The sequence below is a fragment of the Cetorhinus maximus genome, unplaced genomic scaffold (assembly GCF_964194155.1).
Source record: "Cetorhinus maximus unplaced genomic scaffold, sCetMax3.hap1.1 HAP1_SCAFFOLD_966, whole genome shotgun sequence".
NCBI lineage: Eukaryota > Metazoa > Chordata > Chondrichthyes > Lamniformes > Cetorhinidae > Cetorhinus > Cetorhinus maximus.
In genome coordinates this window covers 103,307-130,218 of record NW_027596908.1, presented here as the reverse complement: position 1 = coordinate 130,218, position 26,912 = coordinate 103,307, and the positions used below count along the sequence as shown (strand labels likewise).

At 53.8% G+C, this 26,912-nt stretch overlaps 2 protein-coding genes across 2 annotated transcripts; both read left to right on the top strand.

Annotated features, from left to right (window-relative positions):
* Positions 1–223: 223 nt before the first annotated feature.
* LOC144675351 (IgGFc-binding protein-like) lies at positions 224–13,889 on the top strand (the record flags this gene model as incomplete). Its single annotated transcript, XM_078536183.1, has 7 exons — positions 224–800; positions 1,605–1,804; positions 5,670–5,849; positions 6,855–7,416; positions 8,775–9,355; positions 10,842–11,409; positions 13,195–13,889. Coding segments are annotated over 7 exons (3,363 nt in total), but the record flags the coding sequence as incomplete, so codon positions are not given.
* A 1,249-nt stretch (positions 13,890–15,138) lies between these two features.
* On the top strand, positions 15,139–24,540 carry LOC144675350 (alpha-tectorin-like). Its single transcript, XM_078536182.1, has 5 exons — positions 15,139–15,640; positions 17,073–17,272; positions 19,446–19,826; positions 22,189–22,484; positions 24,332–24,540. The coding sequence occupies exons 1-5, from the start codon at positions 15,139–15,141 to the stop codon at positions 24,339–24,341; spliced, it is 1,389 nt and encodes a 462-aa protein (XP_078392308.1). The 3' UTR covers positions 24,342–24,540.
* Positions 24,541–26,912: the final 2,372 nt, after the last annotated feature.

Here is a 26,912-nt window from a genome sequence, read left to right as displayed (position 1 = left end):
CTCACAGGGAGCTAGCACTAGATAGGATGGGCTGAATGGCCTCCTGTGTTGTAAGAACAGGTCCTGGCGACGCTTGCGGAGGATGGCAGAGGTTGCTGGATGCGGGAGAGGAGATGGGAGGTCATTCCCCAGTGTTGGGGATAACGCTGGGGCTGGGGTGAGGTTTGGGAGGTGGATCAGGGGAAGGGAGAAGAATCCTGATCGTTCTGTTGTCTGATTGAAGGTGGACGGAGTGCTGGTCATTCTGCCCCTGACCCTGGACAACGGCAGAGTCCGAGCCTACCAGCACGGCCACAAGGCAGTGATCAAGACCGACTTCGGCCTGGTGCTGACCTACGACCTGATGTACTATGTGGCGGCCACCATCCCCGGGAGCTACAGGGACAAGGTGCGGGGCCTGTGCGGCAACTTCAATGGCAAGAAGGACGACGAGTTCGCCCTCCCCAGCGGCCAGCTGACTCGGGACGTGACGGCGTTCGGCCAGAGCTGGAGGGTCCCAGGGGCCGAGGGGTCAGAGTGCAGTGCCGGCTGCAGTGACAGCGGCTGCCCTGCCTGCGAGCCCGAGAGGCAGGCCGTCCTGGGGAAGCGGAACTACTGCGGCTTCCTGACCGCCAGCGGCGGGCCCCTGTCAGCCTGCCACAGCGTGGCCCAGCCCGGGCGCTTCTTCCGCGACTGCCTCTACGACACGTGCCAGTCGAACGGAGACAGCCGGGCCCTCTGCGCCAGCATCCAGGCCTATGTGGAAGCCTGCCAGGCCCAGAACGTCACCCTGCAAACGTGGAGGAACGAGTCCTTCTGCCGTAAGTGCCATATTTGTTGCACCCGTCCTGCCTGGGATCTGAACGCCTCTTTGTCTTTCTCGCTCGTCCGCCCACCATTGGCAGCCCTGCCTTCAGCTGCCTGGTCCCTAAACTCTGGGGGTTTCCCCCCGCCCCCCACTGTAAACCCCTCCTCCTCGCCTTCTCAACAATGCTTCTCCAGAGCCCACCCCTTGACCCAACCTTTCAGGCTACCCTTCCCTCCCTATCTCCCTCCCAGCCTGACTGAGGATAGCCCATTGGGGGAACATTCATCCCTCTGAAGGTGCAGCGTCAGCGCAACTTGTCATGATTCAGAGTCAGCGATGGCGTTAATTGTTGCCCCTCCCCAACGCCGTTTAACCCCCGAGTCGCTTGGACCCTGTGTCTAAGCTGCGGAATTAGTCAGTGCATTAAAAGGATCTCTCCGGCAGACAATACACAGCTGAGCCCTGGGGGATTCTGGTGCGTAGTGGAGAGAGAGGCAGGGCTCACTCCTCTGAGTGCTGCCACCAAATAGAAACTTCGACACTCGTATACTTACTGACAACGCTTCACAAATATAAACCCAGTTTTAATGGGGCGTTGAGGCTGGTGCTGCTTCTGTGACCCTGATGTGTGGAAAATGTCTGATCACAGTAACACTCAGCAATGGGCTTTATTAACGAGGGCACTTTGAGGTGTTCTTCAGTGACCTGCATTCGAGCGCACCCTGGTTAATCGTTACAATGGGTCCCCTGTCCACACTCGTTGAACCTCCGCGATCTGTTTCTTGACACATTGTTTTTTTGGGTTGTCTGCCTGCAGCGATGGCGTGTCCAGCGAACAGCCACTACCAGATGTGTGCCGATACCTGCACCACGACCTGTGCCAGGATCACCGACGCGACCAGGTGTCCAGTTACGTGTGCCGAGGGGTGCCAATGTGACCAGGGTTATTTTGCGGATGGAGAACGGTGTGTCCCCATCGAGCAGTGTGGCTGCTTCGAGAATGGCCGATACTACCAGGTACACTGCCCATTGCACTGCACTGTCGGAGGGTCAGTACTGAGGGAGTGCCGCACTGTCGGAGGGTCAGTACTGAGGGTGTTCCGCACTGTCGGAGGGTCAGTACTGAGGGAGCGCCGCACTGTCGGAGGGTCAGTACTGAGGGAGTGCTGCACTGTCAGAGGGTCAGTACTGAGGGAGTGCTGCACTGTCGGAGGGTCAGTACTGAGGGAGTGCCGCACTGTCGGAGGGTCAGTACTGAGGGAGTGCCGCACTGTCGGAGGGTCAGTACTGAGGGAGTGCTGCACTGTCGGAGCGTCAGTACTGAGGGAGTGCCGCACTGTCGGAGGGTCAGTACTGAGGGAGTGCCGCACTGTCGGAGGGTCAGTACTGAGGGAGTGCTGCACTGTCGGAGGGTCAGTACTGAGGGAGTGCCGCACTGTGGGAGGGTCAGTACTGAGGGAGTGCTGCACTGTCGGAGGGTCAGTACTGAGGGAGTGCTGCACTGTCGGAGGGTCAGTACTGAGGGAGTGCCGCACTGTCGGAGGGTCAGTACGGAGGGAGTGCCGCACTGTCGGAGGGTCAGTACTGAGGGAGCGCCGCACTGTCGGAGGGTCAGTACGGAGGGAGTGCCGCACTGTCGGAGGGTCAGTACTGAGGGAGTGCCGCACTGTCGGAGGGTCAGTACTGAGGGAGTGCTGCACTGTCGGAGGGTCAGTACTGAGGGAGTGCCGCACTGTCGGAGGGTCAGTACTGAGGGAGTGCCGCACTGTCGGAGGGTCAGTACGGAGGGAGTGCCGCACTGTTGGAGGGTCAGTACTGAGGGAGTGCCGCACTGTCGGAGGGTCAGTACTGAGGGAGCACCGCACTGTGGGAGGGTCAGTACTGAGGGAGTGCTGCACTGTTGGAGGGTCAGTACTGAGGGAGCGCCGCACTGTGGGAGGGTCAGTACTGAGGGAGTGCTGCACTGTCGGAGGGTCAGTACTGAGGGAGTGCTGCACTGTGGGAGGGTCAGTACTGAGGGAGTGCTGCACTGTCGGAGGGTCAGTACTGAGGGAGTGCTGCACTGTCGGAGGGTCAGTACTGAGGGAGTGCTGCACTGTCGGAAGGTCAGTACTGAGGGAGTGCCGCACTGTCTTTCTGATGAGACATTAAACCGAGGTCCCCGTCTGCCCTCTCGGGCGGGTGTGAAAGATCCCACGGCCACTATTTGGAAGAAGAGCAGGGGGGGGAAGTTCTCCCCGGTGTCCCTGGGGCCGATATTTATCCCTCAACAAACATCCCTAAAAACAGATGATCAGGGTCATTATTACATTGCTGTTTGTGGGATCTTGCTGTGCGCAGAGCGGCGGCTGCAATCCCAAAATTACAACTCTGAACCAGACACCATAAATTCTGACACTGTCCTGGGTGCCTCCTGACACTGGCCCTCTCCCCGTGATACCATCCTCACACTCCTGTGGGCACTCTCCTGGGTGACTCCCTCCCGACACTGACCCTATCCTCTCTCTCTCTCCCACAGCCCGGTGAGGTGGTGGTCCAGAATGACTGCAGGATGAAATGTGAATGCCTCCAGCCTGGCCTGGTATGTGAGGAGATGACCTGCACGAGCGAGGAGAGATGTGAAGTTAAGAATGGAGTCCTGGGATGTCATAACAAGGGTACGATGCTCTGAATGACACTGTCTGTGTGTGTGACTGTGAACCAGATAGAGCAGGGCGTAGAAACAAGGAGCGAGATGCCACAGCACGAGGGATAGAGGGCCATATGTCTCCCACACTGGTCCGATTTCACTGTTACTGCCGTGGTTTTACCACCCTGACCAGGGAATGGGAAAGAAACCAGGGTACCATCAGCAGCGGAACTGCATTAGATAGTGGGATCGAGCTTCACCTCCAGACAGGTCAGTACTGACGGAGCACAGCACTGTCGGAGGGTCAGTACTGAGGGAGTGCTGCACTGTCGGAGGGTCAGTACTGAGGGAGTGCCGCACTGTCGGAGGGTCAGTACTGAGGGAGTGCTGCACTGTCGGAGGGTCAGTGCTGAGGGAGTGCTGCACTGTCGGAGGGTCAGTACTGAGGGAGTGCTGCACTGTCGGAGGGTCAGTGCTGAGGGAGTGCTGCACTGTCGGAGGGTCAGTACTGAGGGAGTGCTGCACTGTCGGAGGGTCAGTACTGAGGGAGTGCTGCACTGTCGGAGGGTCAGTACTGAGGGAGCGCTGTAATGTCGGAGGGTCAGTACTGAGGGAGTGCTGCACTGTCAGAGGGGCAGTACTCAGGGATCAGAGGTGCCATGTTTCGGATGAGACATTAAATCGAGGTCCCGTCTGCCCTCTCGGGCGGGTGTGAAAGATCCCACGGCCACTATTTGGAAGAAGAGCCGTGGGGGAGTTCTCCCCGGTGTCCTGGGGCCAATATTTATCCCTCAACCAACATCACTAAAAAACAGATGATCTGGGTCATTATCACATTGCTGGTTGTGGGAGTTTGCTGTGCGCAAATTGATTGTCACATGAATATAATAGAAGCAGAGAAAGAATCGTAGAGAGGTTAGAGCACAAATCTGCCCTCAGCCTCCTCTATTCCAAGGGGAACAACCCCAGCCCATCCAATCTTTCGTCACAGCCGAAATTTTCCAGTCCTGGTAACTACCTCATCAATCTCCTCTCTACCCTCTGGAATAAAATTACACCCTTTCTGTAATGAGGTGACTAGAGCTCAGGTTGTGCGGCCTAACTAATGATTCCCGATGGCCCACTATTGGCAGCCGTGTTTTCAGCTGTCTTGGGCCCGAAGCTCAGGAATTCCCTCCCTAAACCTCTCCTCCTCTCTCTCCTCCTTAAAACCAACCTCTTTAACCGAGATTTTGGTCACCTGTCCCTAATGTCTCTTTATGTAGCCTGGGGTCAGATTTCTGTCAAAGGCCTGGATAGAGTGGATGGGAACGGCCTATTTACTTCAGGTCAGAGGTCAATGATGAGGCGGAATGGAGTAAAGTGAGCTGCCTTCTTGAACCGCTGCAGTCCCTGTGGTGTAGGTACACCCACGGCGCTGTTAGGGAGGGAGTTCCAGGATTTTGACCCAGTGACAGTGAAGGAACAGCCGATATATTTCCAAGTCAGGATGGTGAGTGGCTTGGAGGGGAACGTCCAGGTGGTGGTGTTCCCCATGTGTCTGCTGCCCTTGTCCTTCTCGATGGTAGAGGTCATGGGTTTGGAAGGTGCTGTCGAAGGAGCCTTGGTGAGTTGCTGCAGTGCATCTTGTAGATGGTACACGCACTGCTGCTACTGTGCGTCGGTGGTGGAGGGAGTGAATGTTTGTGGATGTGGTGCCAATCAAGCGGGGCTGCTTTGTCCTGGATGGTGTTGAGCTTCTTAAGTGTTGTGGGCGCTGCACTCATCCAGGCAAGTGGGGAGTATTCCATCACACTCCTGACTTGTGCCTTGTAGATGGTGGACAGGCTTTGGGGAGTCAGGAGGTGAGTGACTCGCCACAGGATTTATTTGGCTAGTCCAGTTAAGTTTCTGGTCAAACTTCCAACTGTCTCTCAATGGATTGAGAGATACAGATACTGTCGTGCTGGTGAATGTTATTAACTCCGTTAAAGCCGCTGCCAGATGTTTCACTAGACACACATAAAAGCTGTCAGCCAGTGTTGGTGGGGTCAGGGGTGGAGAGGGAACCATATTGGCATCTTCTGTATTTACTGAGTGTGTCTGTGTGTCCTCTGACCTTCAGATCCATGCAAAGCTGCCAAGTGCAGAGAGAAGGAGACGTGCGAATTTGAGGAGGGGGCTGCCAGGTGTGTGCCACAGTATGTGGGCAAATGTTGGGCATGGGGTGAGCCCCACTACCACACCTTCGATAACCTGAACTTCGACTTCCAGGGAACCTGTACTTACATCATCTCCGAAACCTGTGGCTCTGACCACACCCTGACTCCCTTCAGGATCGAAGCCAAGAACGACATCCGAGGCAACACCGCTGTCTCCTACGTGAAAATCGTTCACCTCCACGTTTATGGCTACAAGATATCCATTCATAAATTTGAGACTGGTAAAGTCAGGGTGAGGATATACCAAATGCTTGATAGCGAAGGCTTGCTGTCAAATCCCTTGCCTGTCAAACCGTTCAGCTTCTATCCTTTCACGCGATGTGGGGCATCGCTGGCTGGGCCCAGCATTTATGGACCATCCCTAATTGCCCCTTGAGAAGGTGGTGGGTGAGCTGCCTTCTTGAACCGCTGCAGTCCCAGTGGTGTAGGTACACCCACAGTGCTGTTAGGGAGGGGGTTCCAGGATTTTGACCCAGTGACAGTGAAGGAACGGCCGATATATTTCCAAGTCGGGATGGTGAGTGGCTTGGAGGGGAACTTCCAGTTGATGGTGTTCCCATGTGTCTGCTGTCCTTGTCCCTTTGGAAGGTGCTGTCGAAGGAGCCTTGCTGAGTTGCTGCAGTGCATCTTGTAGATGGTACACACACTGCTGCTACTGTGCGTCGGTGGTGGAGGGAGTGAATGTTTGTGGATGGGGTGCCAATCAAGCGGGGCTGCTTTTTCCTGGATGGTGTCAAGCTTCTTGAGTGTTATGGGAGCTGCACTCATCCAGGCAAGTGGGGAGTATTCCATCACACTCCTGACTTGTGCCTTGTAGATGGTGGACAGGCTTTGGGGAGTCAAGAGGTGAGTTAGTCTCCGCAGGATTCCCAGCCTCTGACCTGCTCTTGTAGCCACAGTATTTATCTGGCTAGTGCAGTTTAGTTTCTGGTCAAACTTCCAACTGTATCGCAGTCAGATACAGATGGACATACTGTCACCAACCAACCACACAGTGACATCCATTTCCAGGGACAGGAAACAGCTAAGCCTTGGTAGACGGAGTTTTACTCTGTATCTAACCCCGTGCTGTGCCTGTCCTGTGAGTGTTTGATGGGGACAGTGTAGAGGGAGGTTTATATGGGTAATTCGAGCTCTGTGCTAACCGTGCTGCCATTTACCTCACGCTGTACCTGACTGTTGTGAATGAGCTCTCCCCTGGACAGACCATTTTGAAAGTTATCCCTCTTCTGCCCAGGTTGATGATGTGCGAGTCAGTTTACCAGTGACACTGGCCGAGGGGAAACTGCGCCTTTATCAGAGTGGGGCCTACGCTGTGCTGGAGGTGGATTTTGGCCTGACCGTGTACTATGACTGGCAGTGGTACCTGGTCATCGAGATTCCGAGCAGCTACTTTGGAAACCTGTGTGGGCTGTGCGGAAACTTCAACGGAGAGGCAAGCGATGACCAGCTCTTTCCAAATGGCACCAGCGTTTCCTCGGTGGTGCAGTGGGCAGGCAGCTGGAAGATCAACAACCAGGACCCCTTCTGCTGGGATTATTGCCGTGGTTACTGTCCCACTTGCGATGAGGATAGCCGAGAGCGGTATGAGAGTGAGCAGTACTGCGGCTGGCTGAGAAACATCTTCGAGCCATGTCATGTCAAGGTGGACCACAGACCCTTCTTCGACAGCTGCGTCTATGATGTTTGCTTGCACCAGGGACAGAAGAGCATGTTATGCCAGGCACTGGCCGCGTACGCCACAGAGTGCAAAAAGGAGGGAGTCATTCTGACAGACTGGCGCAAGGAGACATCCTGCCGTAAGTGAGAGTCAGTGTGTGTGGAACCCGTACCCCAGTGAGAGTCAGTGTGTGTGGGACCCGTACCCCAGTGCGAGTCAGTGTGTGTGGGACCCGTACCCAGTGCGAGTCAGTGCGTGTGGGACCCGTACCCCAGTGAGAGTCAGTGTGTGTGGGACCCGTACCCCAGTGAGAGTCAGTGTGTGTGGGGCCCGTACCCCAGTGAGAGTCAGTGTGTTTGGGACCCGTACCCCAGTGAGAGTCAGTGTGTGTGGGACCCGTACCCCAGTGAGAGTCAGTGTGTGTGGGACCCGTACCCCAGTGAGAGTCAGTGTGTGTGGGACCCGTACCCCAGTGAGAGTCAGTGTGTGTGGGACCCCTACCCCAGTGAGAGTCAGTGTGTGTGGGACCCGTACCCCAGTGCGAGTCAGTGTGTGTGGGACCCGTACCCCAGTGAGAGTCAGTGTGTGTGGGACCCGTACCCCAGTGAGAGTCAGTGTGTGTGGGACCCGTACCCCAGTGAGAGTCAGTGTGTGTGGGACCCCTACCCCAGTGAGAGTCAGTGTGTGTGGGACCCGTACCCCAGTGCGAGTCAGTGTGTGTGGGACCCGTACCCCAGTGAGAGTCAGTGCGTGTGGGACCCGTACCCCAGTGAGAGTCAGTGTGTGTGGGACCCGTACCCCAGTGAGAGTCAGTGTGTGTGGGACCCGTACCCCAGTGAGAGTCAGTGTGTGTGGGACCCGTACCCCAGTGAGTGTCAGTGTGTGTGGGACCCGTACCCCAGTGAGTGTCAGTGTGTGTGGGACCCGTACCCCAGTGAGAGTCAGTGTGGGTTTCAGACAATGGGCCAATGGGGTTAATTTGGGATTCGGAGAGTATTAGTGCAGACACATTGGGCCTAACGATCTTCACCTTCTATGCTCCTGCCGAAATATTAGCTTTCGGCAAGAGGAAAGTGAGGGTTTTGGCAGGGCCGATGCTGAGAGGCTCTTTCTCCCTGGCTGGAGAGACTGGAGCTAGCAGGAAGTTGGGGTGGGGGGTGGTCACAGTGTCAGGACAAGAGGGTTGGCCGTTTTGGACAGAGACGAGGGGAAATGTCTTCACTCGGAGGGTTGTGAATCTTTGGAATTGTCTCCCACCCCAGGGAGCTGTGGGTGCTCCGTCGCTGGGTATATGCAGGACCGAGATCGATGGGGTTTTTGGGCATTGGGGGAGAGGGCGGGAAATTCTAGTTGAAGTTCAGCCCAGACTGTATTGGATGGTGGAAGAGGACATGTCCTGTTCCTGAGGCTCTTTGGGCTGTCTGGTGAATTGGTCAGTGAATGGTTGCTGCTCTCTTTGACCTCCTCAGCTTCAGTATGTATCTGGTTACTCCACAGCCCTCAAGTGTCCTGCAAACAGCCACTATGAAGCCTGCGGGAGGGCCTGCCAGGATACCTGCATCAGCTCCAATGGGACAGCTAGCTGCCTGCAGCCATGCGTGGAGAGCTGCGATTGCAATGCAGGCTACGTGCTGATGGATGGCAAGTGTGTGCCCTCTGCCTCCTGTGGCTGCACCTACCAGGGGGTCCACTACAAACCCAACGAGAGGTTCTGGGCCGACCAGAAGTGCCAAGTTCAGTGCTTCTGCGACCCGGCCGTGAAGATGGTGGTGTGCGAGGCCAAGCAGTGCAAGTCCAGCGAGCTGTGCGCTACCGTGGACGGAGTCCGGGGCTGCTTCCCGGCCAACTACTCCACCTGCTCTGCCTCCGGAGTCCCCCACTACACCACCTTTGATGGCACCAGGTACAATTTCATGGGGACCTGCATCTACAGGCTTTCGGGCCTGTGCTCCGAAACTAGCGACCTCACCCCGTTTGAGGTACTCGTGCAGAACAGCCACCGAGGCAGCAAGGTCGTCACCGTCCAGGTTTACGGGGTCACCATCGTTCTCAGTGTGACTCAACCACGCAGGATTATGGTGAGTGTCCTCCCTCCTCCTCCTCCCCCCTCACCTCACCCCCACCCCACCTCTCGCAAGCCCCTCAGGGCTAACTGGGCTGATCAGGGGAGCAGTGAGGAACCCGGAACTGGGAGCACGAGAGAGAATTGGTAAGGTTGGTTGCAAGTACCCTGTCCCTCAATCCCATCTTCTCCCCACACCCCTAAGCCCCATTTTCTCCCCGTACCCCTCAATCTCACCTTACCCCCCACCACATAACCCTCACCCCACCCTCCCCCCCACCATATCCCTCAATCCCATCTTCTCCCCACACCCATAAACCCCATTTTCTCCCCGTACCCATCAATCTCACATTCCCCCCCACCACATATCCCTCAATCCCACCTTCTCCTCATATCCTTCAATCCCCACCTACCTAATTCGCACGCTTCAGGACAGTGCTGAGGGAGTGCCGCACTGTCGGAGGGTCAGTACTGAGGGAGTGCCGCACTGTCGGAGGGTCAGTACTGAGGGAGTGCCGCACTGTCGGAGGGTCAGTACTGAGGGAGCGCCGCACTGTCGGAGGGTCAGTGCTGAGGGAGTGCTGCACTGTCGGAGGGTCAGTGCTGAGGGAGTGCCGCACTGTCGGAGGGTCAGTACTGAGGGAGTGCTGCACTGTCGGAGGGTCAGTACTGAGGGAGCGCCGCACTGTCGGAGGCTCAGTGCTGAGGGAGTGCTGCACTGTCGGAGGGTCAGTACTGAGTGAGCGCTGCACTGTCGGAGGGTCAGTACTGAGGGAGTGCTGCACTGTCGGAGGGTCAGTACTGAGGGAGTGCTGCACTGTCGGAGGGTCAGTACTGAAGGAGTGCTGCACTATCGGAGGGTCAGTACTGAGGGAGTGCCGCACTGTCGGAGGGTCAGTACTGAGGGAGTGCTGCACTGTCGGAGGGTCAGTACTGAGGGAGTGCTGCACTGTCGGAGGGTCAGTACTGAGGGAGTGCCGCACTGTCGGAGGGTCAGTACTGAGGGAGTGCTGCACTGTTGAAGGGTCAGTACTGAGGGAGTGCTGCACTGTCGGAGGGTCAGTACTGAGGGAGTGCTGCACTGTCGGAGGGTCAGTACTGAGGGAGTGCTGCACTGTCGGAGGGTCAGTACTGAGGGAGTGCCGCACTGCCTTTCAGATGAGACATTAAACCGAGGCTCCATCTGCCCTCTCGGGCGGGTGTGAAAGATCCCACGGCCACTATTTGGAAGAAGAGCAGGGCGGGCGAGTTCTCCCCGGTGTCCCTGGGACCGATATTTATCCCTCAACCAACATCACTAAAAAAAAATAGATGATGTGGGTCATGACCATGTTGATGTTTGTGGGATCTTGCTGTGCGCCAATTGCGTTTCCTACAACAGTGACCTCGCTTCTTAAAAAAACTGGTCCCTGCTGGGCTGCGAAACGCTCTGGGATTGTCCTGAGGGTGGCGGGTACCAGGCGCTGGAGGACAATAACATCTTGACCTTTCCCCCCTCTCAGGTGGATGGCCTTCTCGCTTCGCTGCCGCACAACCTCGCCGACGACCGGATCTCCGTCTACCGGAGCGGCTGGACGGGGGTGGTCCAGACGGACTTCGGCCTGAGGGTGACCTTCGACTGGTGGAGCCGGGTGACCGTCACGCTGCCCGGCAGCTACGCCGGTGCTGTCTGCGGACTCTCCGGGGACTACGGCGGGAGGGCCGAGGGGGACCTGCGCCTCCCCAGCGGGCAGGTGACCCAGGACGTCGAGGCCTTCGGACAGGCCTGGAAAGCGGCGGACGTCCCCGGCTGCGTCTTGGGCTGCGGGCACGCCTGCCCGGAGTGCCCCAGGGGCCAGGCCGAGGAGTACAGCGGAGACGCTCACTGCGGGAGAATACGCAGCCAGATCGGACCCTTCCGTGACTGCCTCCAGGCCGTCGACCCCCGTCCCTTTTTCCAGGACTGCCTCTACGACGTCTGCCACTATCAGGGGTTCCGGAAAGCCCTCTGCGACGCCCTCAGCCTCTACGCCACTGCCTGCCAGGAGGCAGGGGCCAAGGTCTACCCTTGGAGGAGCAGCGACTTCTGCCGTGAGTAAACTCAACTAAGCAGCTGGGGGTTTCTCAGAGGGGTTTCCGCGGCGCCAACAGGTGCTGCCTCGAACTCCACAGCACAGAAACTGGCCACTCGGCCCATCTGCTCCGTGCCGGGGGCTTGCAGTCCCCAGCCACACCGCCATCCACCCCGACTCCCTCTCCCCAAAGGGTGTGCATTCCCCTTGGCCCGTCTGCTCTGCGCCGGGGGCTTGCGGTCCCCACCCGCACCGCCGTCCACTCCGACTCCCTCTCCCTGAACGGTGCGCATTCCCCTCATGCCCGGACTGCAGTGAAACGGTTCCCCCATGCCATTATCCGACTCAGCTTTGACCACCCCCGAGCCACATAAGGGCGATGTGAGAGGCAGGCAGCCAAGAGTTCAAAGAGGTCAGTTTTTAACAATCGCCTTAAAGGAGGAGTGGGGGTGGGTGGTGTGGAGAGGGCCAGCGAGGGAATTCCAGTGAAGGGGCGATGGAAGTCAGACGATGCTCAACAGGCCGGAATTGGAGGAGTGCAGAGATTTTGGAAGGTCAGTACTGAGGGAGTGCTGCACTGTCGGAGGGTCAGTACTGAGGGAGTGCTGCATTGTTGGAGGGTCAGCATTGAGGGAGTGCTGCTCTGTCGGAGGGTCAGTACTGAGGGAGTGCCGCACTGTCGGAGGGTCAGCATTGAGGGAGTGCTGCTCTATCGGAGGGTCAGTACTGAGGGAGTGCTGCACTGTCGGAGGGTCAGTACTGAGGGAGTGCTGCATTGTCGGAGGGTCAGTACTGAGGGAGTGCTGCATTGTCGGAAGGTCAGTACTGAGGGAGTGCTGCACTGTCGGAGGGTCAGTACTGAGGGAGTGCTGCACTGTCGGAGGGTCAGTACTGAGTGGCGCACTGTCGGAGGGTCAGTACTGAGGGAATGCTGCACTGTCGGAGGGTCAGTACTGAGTGGCGCACTGTCGGAGGGTCAGTACTGAGTGGCGCACTGTCGGAGGGTCAGTACTGAGGGAATGCTGCACTGTCGGAGGGTCAGTACTGAGTGGCGCACTGTCGGAGGGTCAGTACTGAGGGAATGCTGCACTGTCGGAGGGTCAGTACTGAGTGGCGCACTGTCGGAGGGTCAGTACTGACGGAATGCTGCACTGTCAGAGGGTCAGTACTGAGGGAGCGCTGCACTGTCGGAGGGTCAGTACTGAGGGAGAGCCGCACTGTCGGAGGGTCAGTACTGAGGGAGCGCTGCACTGACGGAGGGTCAGTACTGAGGGAGCGCTGCACTCTGAGAGGGTCAGTGATGAGGGAGTGCTGCACTGTTGAAGACATTAGTGACATTAAACCGAGGCCCCCGTCTGCCCCCTCGGGCGGGTGGGAAAGATCCCACGGCCACTATTTGGAAGAAGAGCAGGGGGGGAGTTTTCTCCCCGGTGTCCTGGGGCCAATATTTATCCCTCATCCAACATCACTAAAAAACAGTCAATCTGGGTCATGATCACATCGCTGCTTGTGGGATCTTGCTGTGCGCCAATTGGCTGCCACGTTTCCGACATTACAACAGTGACCTCGCTTCAAACAAAGCCCCTCATTGGCTGTGATTCTGTCTCTGGGATGCCCTGAGAGGGTGACAGGCGCTAGAGAAATGGGAGGTTTTCCGATCGGTACTGCAGCGAGCATTGCTGCTCCACATCATTGTCCTGGGATGGTTACCATGATAAAGACCCTTCCCCTCGGTTTGTTTATTTGAAGAGTGTGAGCGTGCTGGATTATTTCGCTGATGTCTGGTTCGTTCCCTCTCTCACAGCTATCAACTGTCCAAAGAATGCCCATTATGAGCTGTGTGGACCTGGCTGTCCGGCGACCTGCTACAGTCTGACCTCTCCCCAGAGCTGCCAAGCCCCCTGCAAGGAGTCCTGCCAGTGTGACAACGGCTTCATCCTGAGTGGCGACCAGTGCCTCCCCCTGGCAGACTGTGGCTGTGTGCACCAGGGGACGTACCGGAAGAAGGGGGAGGTCTTTTACCCCGGCCCCCTCTGCAAGGAGAGGTGCATGTGCCACGGGGACAACGATGTGCAGTGCGTCGATAGCACCTGCGGGCCGGGTGAGGTGTGCCAGGTGGCCAATGGGGTGCGGGGCTGCCAGCCAACGGGCCACGCCAAATGCGTGGCATCGGGGGACCCGCACTACCTCTCGTTCGACGGGCTGAGGTTCGATTTCCAAGGCACCTGCGCCTACGTCTTGTCCAAGGTGGTGAGGCTGTCCAGCAGCCTGGTGGACTTCAGCGTGCTGGTGGAGAACGTCCAGTGGGGAAGCGGGAAGGTGTTGGTGAGCCAGGTGGTCATGGTCGATGTCTACGGCCACCGCTTCACCATGGGACAGGGGGTGAGGTGGAAGATTCAGGTGAGTCTTGTGGAGATTGGGTTGCTGGGGAAGGGGCAAGGCGTTGCTGGTGGTTTAGGTGTTCATCGGAGTTCTTACCTCCAGACCCAGCTTTTCTGACCATCTCCTGGCTGGAAACCCGCGTTCCGCCCTCTGTAAACTTTAGCTCATTCAGAACTCTGCTGCCTCCTATTCCCCTCCCCGTTCAGCCATCACCCCCCAAACCCCGTTCACTGACCTACACTGGCACCTGGTCTGGCAACTGTGCCTCCATTTTAATATTCTCATCCTGTTTTCAAATTCCTCCACTTTTCCCTATCTCCATTACCTCCTCCACCCCTATAACCCTCCCTATCCCTGTAACCTCCTCCACCCCTATAACCCTCCCTATCTCTATAACCTCCTCCAGCCCCTACAACCCTCCCTATCTCTGTAACCTCCTCCAGCCCCTACAACCCTCCCTATCCCTGTAACCTCCTCCAGACCCTACAACCCTCCCTATCTCTGTAACCTCCTCCAGCCCCCGCAACCCTCCCTATCTCTGTAACCTCCTCCAGCCCCTACACCCCTCCCTATCCCTTTAACCTCCTCCAGCCCCTACAACCCTCCCTATCCCTGTAACCTCCTCCTGCCCCTACAACCCCCCCATTCCCTGTAACCTCCTCCAGCCCCTACAACCCTCCCTATCCCTGTAACCTCCTCCAGCCCCTACAACCCTCCCTATCTCTGTAACCTCCTCCAGACCCTACAACCCTCCCTATCTCTGTAACCTCCTCCAGCCCCTACAACCCTCCCTATCTCTGTAACCTCCTCCAGCCCCTACAACCCTCCCTATCTCTGTGAACTCCACAAGCCCCTACACCCCTCCGAGATCTCTGCGCTCCTCCAATTCCGGCCTCTTGAGCATCCCCCGATTCCCATCGCTCCACCATTGGCGGCCGTGCCTTCAGCTGCCTGGGGGGCCCTGAGCTCTGGAATTCCCTCCCTAAACCCCTCCATTTTTCTCTTTCTCACTCTCTCTCTCTCTCTCTCTCCTCCTTTAAGATGCTCTTTAGAACCGACCTCTTTGACCAAGCCTTTGGTCGCCTGTCCTTATTTCTCCTTCTGTGGCTTGGGGTCAGGCTGTTGTTCAATAATGCTGCTGCCAAGTGACTTGGGATGTTTTATTATGTGAAAGGTGGGCGTAGAAAGTGAATTGCTCGTTCCTGTTGAATCTGTTTCCACTGTCCTTTCAGGCAGTGCATTCCAGATCCTAACTCCCGTGTGGCTGCTGCTTACTCAGTCCCTTTGTCTCTCACAGGTCAATGGAGAATCGTTCAGTCTCCCCTTTCAGCTGAGCTGTAAGAGGGTCAAGGTGACTCAGGAAGGGATGAAGATTGTCCTGCGGACCAGGTTTGGTCTGGAGGTGACATATGACACTTGGTATTATGTGGCGGTGGTGGTTCCCAGCACCTACGAGGGGAAGCTGGGCGGCTTGTGTGGAAACTACAACGGGGATAAAGAGGATGAGTTCATTCTCCCCGGCGGGAATAGGACCACCAACGTGACGGAGTTCGGCGTGAGCTGGAAGATGGACGTCAGTTGGGTACAGTGCACCGATGGCTGTGGGGATAAGTGCCCAAAGTGCGACGTAAGGAAGGCCACCTTGTACAGCAAGGACGAAGCCTGCGGCCTCCTCAAAGCAGCTGATGGGCCATTTGCCGCCTGTGCCCGGGTGATCGACCCTGACACGTTCTTCAAGAACTGCCTGTACGACCTGTGCAAAGCCAATGGGCAGACTGATGTGCTCTGCTACAGCCTCCAAGCCTATGTCATTGCCTGCCAGGCTGCCGGGGTTCAGATCCAATCCTGGAGGCACAAGAACTTCTGTGGTAAGTATGGGGTCGTTCCGTGTGGGGTGGGCAGAGTAGCAGAGCCTCCTGTCAAACTAGGACCTCCCTTTCTACTCGCAGCTCCCCTGCCTGACCAAATGTGCGATGAGATGGGCAGCCCCTCGCCACCTCTTCCCCACCCACTCAAGCCCTGGGTGCCCAGGGAGGTTGGCACTGTCTGAATCCCCCTCCCTCAGCCTGGGTGGAGAGGGTGCAGCACAGCTCAGTCCAGTTATCTGCTCACCTCACCCAGAGCAGGGAGCAATGGATGTCAACGCTGATTGATTCTGCAACCCCCTCTCCATCTCCCTGCACTCCCTCCCCAGTATGAGGTAGTACTGAGGCTAGTTATAAAATCCACGCTCAGTTAACCCAACTCTTGGGTGAAGGGGGTGCTGGAGCAGGCTGACCAGGGATAAATACTACACGTTACCAAAGTCTGAATACTGAGTTAATGCTCACTTCATAGCAACAGGAACATTCCTTTAGGATTAGCATCATTGGGATCCAATGAATATATCTTGTTAACTAATGAATCTGCCTTTAAAGCTATCTCCTCATATCCCTCAATTCCCACCTACCCACCTTCTCCCCATATCCCTCAATCCCACTCACCCACCTTCTCCCCATATCCCTCAATCCCACCTACCCAACTTCTCCCCATATCCCTCAATCCCCACCCACCCACCTTCTCCCCATATCCCTCAATCCCCACCCACCCACCTTCTCTCCATATCCCTCAATCCCCACCCACCCACCTTCTCCCCATATCCCTCAATCCCCACCCACCCACCTTCTCCCCATATCCCTCAATCCCCACCCACCCACCTTCTCCCCATATCCCTCAATCCCCACCCACCCACCTTCTCCCCATATCCCTCAATCCCCACCCACCCACCTTCTCCCCATATCCCTCAATCCCCACCCACCCACCTTCTCCCCATATCCCTCAATCCCCACCCACCCACCTTCTCCCCATATCCCTCAATCCCCACCTACCCACCTCTCCCCATATCCCTCAATCCCCACCTACCCACCTTCTCCCCATATCCCTCAATCCCCACCTACCCACCGTCTCCCCATATCCCTCAATCCCCACCTACCCACCGTCTCCCCATATCCCTCAATCTCACTCACCCACCTTCTCCCCATATCCCTCATTTCCACTCACCCACCTTCTCCTCATATCCCTCAATCCCACTCACCCATCTTCTCCCCATATCCCTCAATCCCTCCCTAGTCCCCATGTCCCTTCTCTTCCCAGCAACACATCTGATTTGCAATGACCATCTCAGTGCCATTCTCACTGAGCTCACATCTGACTTTCACCTTTTTAACCTGTGTTACTGTGGGACCTGCACCTAGGGAGTCAGTGTCCTGGAGACACAGCCTCTTTATAAGGATATTCTTTGTTTTCCTCCCCTCTCGGTAGCTGTCTCCTGCCCAGTGAACAGCCACTATGAGCTCTGCGCCGATACCTGTGAAGCTACCTGTTCTGAAATGATTGCCCCTGGAGGCTGTAACACCACCTGCTCCGAGGGTTGTCAGTGCGATGCTGGTTACGTCTTCAGTGGCAATAAATGTGTTCCCATGAAAACCTGTGGCTGCATCTACCGAGGAAGATATTTTCAGGTAACCCTGTTCATCTTCTCATTGCTGAGAATTCCAGTGTTTGTACACCAGTGTAATTGTAGAGGGAGCTTCACTCTGTGTCTAACCCCATGCTGTACCTGCCCTGGGAGTGCTTTTTGGAGAAAGTGTAGAGGGAGCTTTACTCTGTATCTAACCCCGTGCTGTACCTGGCCTGGGAGTGTTTGATGGGGACAGTGTAGAGGGAGCTTTACTCTGTATCTAACCCCCGTGCTGTTCCTGGCCTGGGCGGGTTTGATGGGGACAGTGTAGAGGGAGCTTTACTCTGTATCTAATCCCGTGCTGTACCTGTCCTGGGAGTGTTTGATGGGGACAGTGTAGAGGGAGCTTTACTCCGTATCTAACCCCGTGCTGTACCTGTCCTGGGAGTGTTTGATGGGGACAGTGTAGAGGGAGCTTTACTCTGTATCTAACCCCGTGCTGTACCTGTCCTGGGAGTGTTTGATGGGGACAGTGTAGAGGGAGCTTTACTCTGTATCTAACCCCGTGCTGTACCTGTCCTGGGAGTGTTTGATGGGGACGGTGTAGAGGGAGCTTTACTCTGTATCTAACCCCGTGCTGTACCTGTCCTGGGAGTGTTTGATGGGGACAGTGTAGAGGGAGCATTACAGAGGACACTGATTGAAGAGAATCGGGAAAAGAACCAGAGGGGGAGATGAGGAGGATTTTGTTTTACACACAGCGAGTTGTTGTGATCTGGAAGGCGCTGCCTGAAAGGGCGGTGGAAGCAGATTCAATAGGAACTTTCAAAAGGGGAAATTGGAGAAATACTTGAAGGGGGGATAGAATTGCAGGGATGTGGGGGTAAGAGCCAGAGTGGGACCAATTGGATAGATCTTTCAAAGGGTCAGAGCAGGCTTGATGAGCTGAATGGCCTCTGCTGCCGAATTTTGAGAATCTACTGACCTTTATCCAGGAATCTATCTTGGAAAGCTGGAGGTCTGGGGGAGGTTAGAGATGAGGAGTGGAGAGGCCATGGAGTGATTTGAAAACAGGTTTTTCATTCTATGCAAAATAATATAGAAACTTAGAGCACTGTGCACTGTTCCGATCTCCGTATCCCTTGGTAAGACCACACTGGTAGCACTGGGCACAGTTCCAGTCTCCATATCCCTTGGTTAGACCACACTGGGAGCACTGTGCACAGTTCCAGTCTCCATATCCCTTGGTTAGACCACACTGGGAGCACTGTGCACAGTTCCAGTCTCCATATCCCTTGGTTAGACCACACTGGGAGCACTGTGCACAGTTCCAGTCTCCATATCCCTTGGTTAGACCACACTGGGAGCACTGTGCACAGTTCTGGTCTCCCTATCCCTCGGTTATACCACACTCGGAGCATTGTGCGCAGTTCCGGTCTCCGTAGCCCTTGGTTAGACCACACTTGGAGCACTGTGCACAGTTCCAGTCTCCGTATCCCTTGTTTAGACCACACTTGGAACACTGTGCACAGTTCCGGTCTCCATATCCCTTGTTTACACCACACTTGGAACACTGTGCACAGTTCCGGTCTCCGTATCCCTTGGTTAGACCACATTCGGAGCACTGTGCACAGTTCCGGTCTCCATATCCCTTGGTTAGACCACACTTGGAGCACAGGACTGGTATTCATATTATCGAAAAGATATAAAGGCATCAGAAAAGGTTCAAAAATGCTTTAGAAGGATGTTAAAAGAACGGAGAGGTTATAACTATCAGGAAAGACTGAACAGGCTGGGGCTATTTTCTCTAGAAAAGAGAAGGCTGAGGGGTGACCTGATCAAGATCTTTAAAATGATGAGAGGGTTTCGATTTGGTAGACGTAGAGAAGATGTTTCCACTTGTCAGAGTGAGACCAGAACTAGGGGCCATCGATATAAGATCATCACTAATAAATCCAATGGGGAATTCAAGAGAATCTTCTTTACCCAGAGAGCAGGGAGAATGTGGAACTCGCTCCCACAGGGAGAGGTCAAGGTGAATAGTGTCAATGTATTTAAGGGGGAAGCTGGATAAACACATGAAGGAGAAAGGAATAGAAGGTTATGGGGATGGGGTGAGATGGAGAGGGGGGTGGGAGGAGGCCCGTGTGGGACATGGATCTATTGGATGGAATGACCTGTGTCTGCACTCTGATTTGACGGAGTGTTACAGACATGTTCTCCATTGCTTGCAGGAGGAAGAGGCTATCTTCACGCAAGACTGTGCGGAGAAGTGTACCTGCTATGCCACGGGTGCGGTGGTGTGTGAGAAGGTGGGCTGCCATGCCCCTGAGGTTTGCCATCTTAGGAATGGGGTGCGAGGCTGCTACAGGAAGGAGGGTGTCTGCTCGGTCAAGGAGGGCCAGAGGCTGACCACCTTCGATGGCGCAGCCGGAGATGTCCGAGCACCCGGGATATACGAGGTGACGACCGTCTGCAACCAGCGCTCAGCTGTGTGGTTCCGGGTACTGGTGGAGTTCAGGGCCTGCAACGATCACAGGAAGCTGGGCGCCGTGGCTATCTATGTGTATTTCAAGGGTGCCTTCATCACTGTGACCAAGGAGAAGGTCATCTGGGTAAGTACTGAGTCCCTGGGACTCCATGGGCTCCAGCCTGTGGTCAACTGTGTTTTGTAAATGTGTTGGGTCTGGTGTTTGGATGGATGGATGGATGGATGGATAGGTTGATGGATAGATGGGTAATTGATGGATGGATAGATTGATGGATAGATGGGTAATTGATGGATGGATGGAGGGATAGATTGATGGATAGACGGGTGATTGATGGATGGATAGATTGATGGATAGACGGGTGATTGAATAATGGATGGATGGATAGATTGATGGATAGATGGGTGATTGATGGATGGATAGATTGATGGATAGACGGGTAATTGATGGATGGATAGATTGATGCATAGATGAGTGATTGATGGATGGATGGAGAGATAGATTGATGGATAGATGGGTGATTGATGGATGGATAGATTGATGGATAGACGGGTAATTGATGGATGGGTAGATTGATGGATAGATGAGTGATTGATGGATGGATGGAGGGATAGATTGATGGATAGACGGGTAATTGATGGATTGATGGATGGATAGATTGATGGATAGACGGGTGATTGATGGATGGATGGATGGATGGATTGATGGATAGGCGGGTGATTGATGGATGGATAGATTGATGGACAGATGGGTAATTGATGGATGGATGGATTGATGGACAGACGGGTGATTGATGGATGGATGGAGGGATAGATTGATGGATAGACGGGTGATTGCTGGATGGATGGATGGATAGATTGATGGACAGACGGGTGATTGATGGATGGATGAAGGGATAGATTGATGGATAGACGGGTGATTGATGGATAGATGGATGGAGGGATAGATTGATGGATAGACGGGTGATTGATGGATGGACAGATTGATGGATAGACGGCTAATTGATGGATGGATGGAGGGATAGAATGATGGATAGATGGGTAATTGATGGATGGATAGATAGATTGATGGACAGATGTGTGATTGATGGATGGATGGATAGATTGATGGATAGATGGGTGATTGATGGAGGAATAGATTGATGGATAGCGGATAATTGATGGATGGATGGAGGAATAGGTTGATGGATAGACGGGTGATTGATGGATGGATAGATTGATGGATAGATGGGTAATTGATGGATGGATGGAGGGATAGATCGATGGATAGACGGGTGATTGATGGATGGATGGAGGGACAGATTGATGGATAGACGGGTGATTGATGGATGGATAGATTGATGGATAGACGGGTGATTGATGGATGGATAGATTGATGGATAGACGGGTGATTGATGGATGGATAGATTGATGGATAGACGGGTGATTGATGGATGGATGGAGGGACAGATTGATGGATAAACAGGTAATTGATGGATGGATAGATTGATGGATAGACGGGTGATTGATGGATGGATGGAGGGATAGATTGATGGATAGACGGGTGATTGATGGATGGATAGATGGATAGATTGTTGGATAGACGGGTGATTGATGGAGGGATGGATGGATAGATGGGTGATTGATGGATGGATGGATAGATTGAAGGACAGACGGGTGATTGATGGATGGATGGATTGGTGGATAGACGGGTAATTGATGGATCGATGGAGGGATAGATTGATGGATAGACGGGTGATTGATGGATAGATAGATTGATGGATAGACGGGTGATTGATGGATAGATTGATGGATAGACGGGTGATTGATGAATAGATAGATTCATGGATAGACGGGTAATTGATCGATGGATGGATGGATAGATAGATTGATGGATAGACGTGTGATTGATGGATGGATGGATTGATGGATAGACAGGTGATTGATGGATGGATGGATAGATAGATTGATGGATAGACGGGTGATTGATGGAGGGATGGATGGATAGATGGGTGATTGATGGATGGATGGATAGATTGAAGGACAGACGGGTGATTGATGGATGGATGGATTGGTGGATAGACGGGTAATTGATGGATCGATGGAGGGATAGATTGATGGATAGACGGGTGATTGATGGATAGATAGATTGATGGATAGACGGGTGATTGATGGATAGATTGATGGATAGACGGGTGATTGATGAATAGATAGATTCATGGATAGACGGGTAATTGATCGATGGATGGATGGATAGATAGATTGATGGATAGACGTGTGATTGATGGATGGATGGATTGATGGATAGACAGGTGATTGATGGATGGATGGATAGATAGATTGATGGATAGACGGGTGATTGATGGATGGACAGATTGATGGATAGACACGTGATTGATGGATGGATAGAGGGACAGATGATTGGACTGATGGATGATTAAACACGTGATGGATGTGCACAGGCAGCTCTGACAGATGGTCTCAGGTCTGTAAAACTTTTCCTGACCCAGGTGAACGGACGCCCAGTGAAACAAGCCCAACTGCCATTTAAAGCCACCTCCGTTGTGACCATCAGTGTTGAAGCAGGTGCAGTGATCTTGGAGCACTCTGCCAAGATTCGGCTGCGGTTCCGTGGATCTGGGGATCTCACCGTGGCCGTGGCTGACACCTTCACCAACCAGCTGTGTGGCGCCTGTGGAAACTTTGATGGCAGCACCAACGGCGAGCTGAGGATGCCCGATGGGAAATTGACTACTGACATTCAGAAGTACTTTCAGGCATGGTTGGCAAAGGAGTTCCGGAGCTGGTGAGTCTCCCTATTAGCATGTCTGCCTACACCGTGCTGAGTGGGTCACTCTCCCTCAGAGACCCTCCCCCTGTCTCCATCTCTCTCTCTCAGCCATTCTGTGTCTCTCTCTCTCCCACCACCCCCTCACCCATCCCCTCCGTATCTCTCTCGGTCCTTCTATTTGCGTCTGTCTCTTTCTCCCCTCTCACTAATGCCCCTCCATCTCTCTCTCGCCCCCCCTCTGCATGTGTCTGTCTCTTCCTCTGTCTCTTGCCCTCCATCGCTCTCTTTTTTTGCCTCGCCCCTTTCTCTCTTGCCCTCCATCTCTCTCTTGCCCTCCACCCTGTGTCTCTCTCTCTCCCTTTCCCTCTCTCGCCCCCTCTCTGTGTCTCTCTCCTCTGTCCTTCTGTCTCTCTCTCCCTCCCTCCCTGTGTGTGTGTGTCTCTCCCATCTATCTCTCTCTCTCTCATCCCTCTGACTCTCTCTCTCCCTTCCTCTGTGTATGTCACTCTCTCTCTCCCCTCTCTTGCCCCTTCCTCTCCATTCACCCCGCACCCCCCTATCTGTGACTTGGATTTGTTTGAATGTGTGACTAAAATAGTGGACAGGGGAATGTCTGACTTCAAGAATTCCCTCATACACAATTATTTACTACAGTTGCAATTGAAGGCAAATGGTTGACTTGGTTGGGAAATTGGCTGAACAGCAGGAGGCAGAGCAGGAATGAAGGGTAGGTGCAGCAATTGGCAGGATGTGACTTGGGGTATCCAACAAGGATATGTGCTGGGCCTCAAATTTTCACTGTATTCATTAAACACTTAGATGATGGGATAGAAAACACATATCCCAATTTACTGACCTCACAAAGATAGGCGGTGTTGTAAGCGATGTAGATAGAAGCATAAAACTACAGAGAGATACTAATAGATTAGTGAACCAGTAAATGTTAACAAATGGATATCAATGTAGGCAAATAGGAGGCAAAAATTTGGTCTCCTTATCTGAGGAAGAATGTTCTTGCTATAGAGGGAATGCAGCGAAGGTTTACCCAGCTGATTCCTGGGATGGTGGGACTGACATATGGGGAGAGATTGAGTCGATTAGGATTATATTCGCTGGAGTTCAGAAGAATGATGGGGGATCTCATAGAAACCTATAAAATTCTAACAAGTCTAGATAGGGTAGATGCAGGAAGGATGTTCCCGATGGTGGGGGAGTCCAGAACCAGGGGTCACAGTCTGAGGATACGGGGTAAACCATTTAGGACTGAGATGAGGAGAAATTTCTTCACCCAGAGAGTGGTGAGCCTGTGGAATTCATTACCACAGAAAGTAGTTGAGGCCAAAACATTGTACGTTTTGAAGAAGGAGTTAGATATAGCTCTTGAGGCGAAAGGGATCAAAGGATATGGGGAGAAAGCGGGAGCAGGCTATTGAGTTGGATGATCAGCCATGATCATAATGAATGGCGGAGCAGGCTCGAAGGGCAGAATGGCCTACTCCTGCTCCTAGTTTCTATGTTTCTATGTTTCTATCCACCTTGGACCCAAAAAGGATTCTAAATGGTACAAAGCTAGAAACAGTGGAGGTCCAAATAGACTTGTATGGAGGAATCAAGTACACAGGTCATTAAAATGTCACAAAAAGCGAGATAAAATAATCCAATTGATGCCATAAGTAATTATCTTACATCGATAGCTGCTATTTCTGGTCACGGACCAAGAAGTGGAAATGTGTTCTCCACAGTAAATTGATCGAACACCATTGTTAATGTTAACGACCCAATAAGAGACTCACCAATCAATCTACTCTCACAATATTACAATCCCAATCTAATGATTCCTACCTCTCTTTTTTAATTTTCAGTTTGATTTAAGAAATGCCACTCAGTCTCGGGCTATCGGATTTCTGAAGATACAACACAATCTGTCTCATCGCAAGTCCTTCAAATTCTGAACCGACCAATGAATGTATTTCAATTCAGACCAGTAAATCACTGAAGCAATTGTATAAATTGAAGGAGGGCGTGGGTTAAATTGAATGTACACTTCACGGCAAATAAAATCAGATTATTGAAAAGCATGGTCCAAGCTTTTTTCATTTACTGGGAGATGTCACACAGCATTGGGATAGGCACAGAGGGCAAAATTGGACTGGTGGGATATTAAAGGGTGTGAGGAGTGAGGGGGGAGAGTGGGATTAGACTGGGTGGGATATTAAAGTGTGCGGGGAGTGAGGGGGAGAGTGGGATTAAACTGGGTGGGATATTAAAGTGTGCGGAGAGAGAGGGGAGAGTGGGATTGGACTGGGTGGGATATTAAAGGGTGCGGGGAGTGAGGGGACAGTGGGATTAGACAGGGTGGGATATTAAAGTGTGCGGGGAGTGAGGGGGGAGAGTGGGATTAGACAGGGTGGGATATTAAAGTGTGCGGAGAGAGAGGGGAGAGTGGGATTGGACTGGGTGGGATATTAAAGGGTGCAGAGAGAGAGGGGAGAGTGGGATTAGACTGGGTGGGATATTAAAGGGTGTGGGGAGTGAGGGGGGAGAGTGGGTTTAGACTGGGTGGGATATTAAAGGGTGCGGGGAGTGAGGGGGAGAGTGGCATTAGACTGGGTGGGATATTAAAGGGTGAGGGGAGTGAGAGGGAGAGTGGGGATTAGACGGGTTGGATATTAATGGGTGAGGGGGAGAGTGGAATTGAACTGAGTGGGATATTAAAGGTGGTGGAGTGAAGAGGAGTGTGGGATTAGACTGGGTGGGATATTAAAGGTGTTGGAGTGAGGGGGAGTGTGGGATTAGACTGGGTGGGATATTAAAGGGTGTGGGGAGTGAGGGAGAGAGTGGGATTAGACTGGGTGGGATATTAATGGGTGAGGGGGAGAGTGGAATTGAACTGAGTGGGATATTAAAGGTGGTGGAGTGAGGAGGAGTGTGGGATTAGACTGGGTGGGATATTAAAGGTGTTGGAGTGAGGGGGAGTGTGGGATTAGACTGGGTGGGATATTAAAGGGTGCGGGCAGTGAGGGAGAGAGTAGGATTTGACTGGGTGGGATATTAAAGGGTGTGAGGTGTGAGGGGGAAAGTGGGATTAGACTGGGTGGGATATTAAAGGGTGCGAGGAGTGAGGGGGAGAGTGGGATTAGACTGGGTGGGATATTAAAGGGTGCGGGGGAGAGTGGGATTAGACTGAGTGGGATATTAAAGGGTCTGGGGAGTGAGGGGGAGAGTGGGATTAGACTGGGTGGGATATTAAAGGGTGTGAGGAGTGAGGGGGAGAGTGGGATTAGACTGGGTGGGAGATTAAAGGGTGCGGGGAGTGAGGGGGAGAGTGGGATTAGACTGGGTGGGATATTAAAGGGTGTGGGGAGTGAACGGGGAGAGTGGGATTAGACTGGGTGGGAGATTAAAGGGTGCGGGGAGTGAGGGGGAGAGTGGGATTAGACTGGGTGGGATATTAAAGGGTGTGGGGAGTGAGGGGGAGAGTGGGATTAGACTGCGTGGGATATTAAAGGGTGCGGGGAGCGAGGGGGAGAGTGGGATAGGATGGGTGGGATATTAAAGGGTGCGGGGAGTGACGGGGAGAGTGGGATTAGACTGGGTGGGATATTAAAGGGTGCGGGGAGTGAGGGGGAGAGTGGGATTAGACTGAGTGGGATATTAAAGGGTGTGGGGAGTGAGGGGGAGAGTGGGATTAGACTGGGTGGAATATTAAAGGGTGTGGGGAGTGAGGGGGAGAGTGGGATTAGACTGGGTGGCATATTGAAGGGTGCGGGGAGTGAGGGAGAGAGTAGGATTTGACTGGGTGGGATATTAAAGGGTGTGAGGTGTGAGGGGGAAAGTGGGATTAGACTGGGTGGGATATTAAATGTGTGAGGAGTGAGGGGGAGAGTGGGATTAGACTGGGTGGGATATTAAAGGGTGCGGGGGAGAGTGGGATTAGATTGAGTGGGATATTAAAGGGTGTGGGCAGTGAGGGGGAGAGTGGGATTAGACTGGGTGGGATATTAAAGGGTGTGAGGAGTGAGGGGGAGAGTGGGATTAGACTGGGTGGGATATTAAAGGGTGCGGGGAGTGAGGGGGAGAGTGGGATTAGACTGGGTGGGATATTAAAAGGTGTGGGGAGTGAACGGGGAGAGTGGGATTAGACTGGGTGGGAGATTAAAGGGTGCGGGGAGTGAGGGGGAGAGTGGGATAAGACTGGGTGGGATATTAAAGGGTGAGGGGAGTGAGAGGGAGAGTGGGGATTAGACGGGGTGGGATATTAATGGGTGAGGGGGAGAGTGGAATTGAACTGAGTGGGATATTAAAGGTGGTGGAGTGAAGAGGAGTGTGGGATTAGACTGGGTGGGATATTAAAGGTGTTGGAGTGAGGGGGAGTGTGGGATTAGACTGGGTGGGATATTAAAGGGTGTGGGGAGTGAGGGAGAGAGTGGGATTAGATTGGGT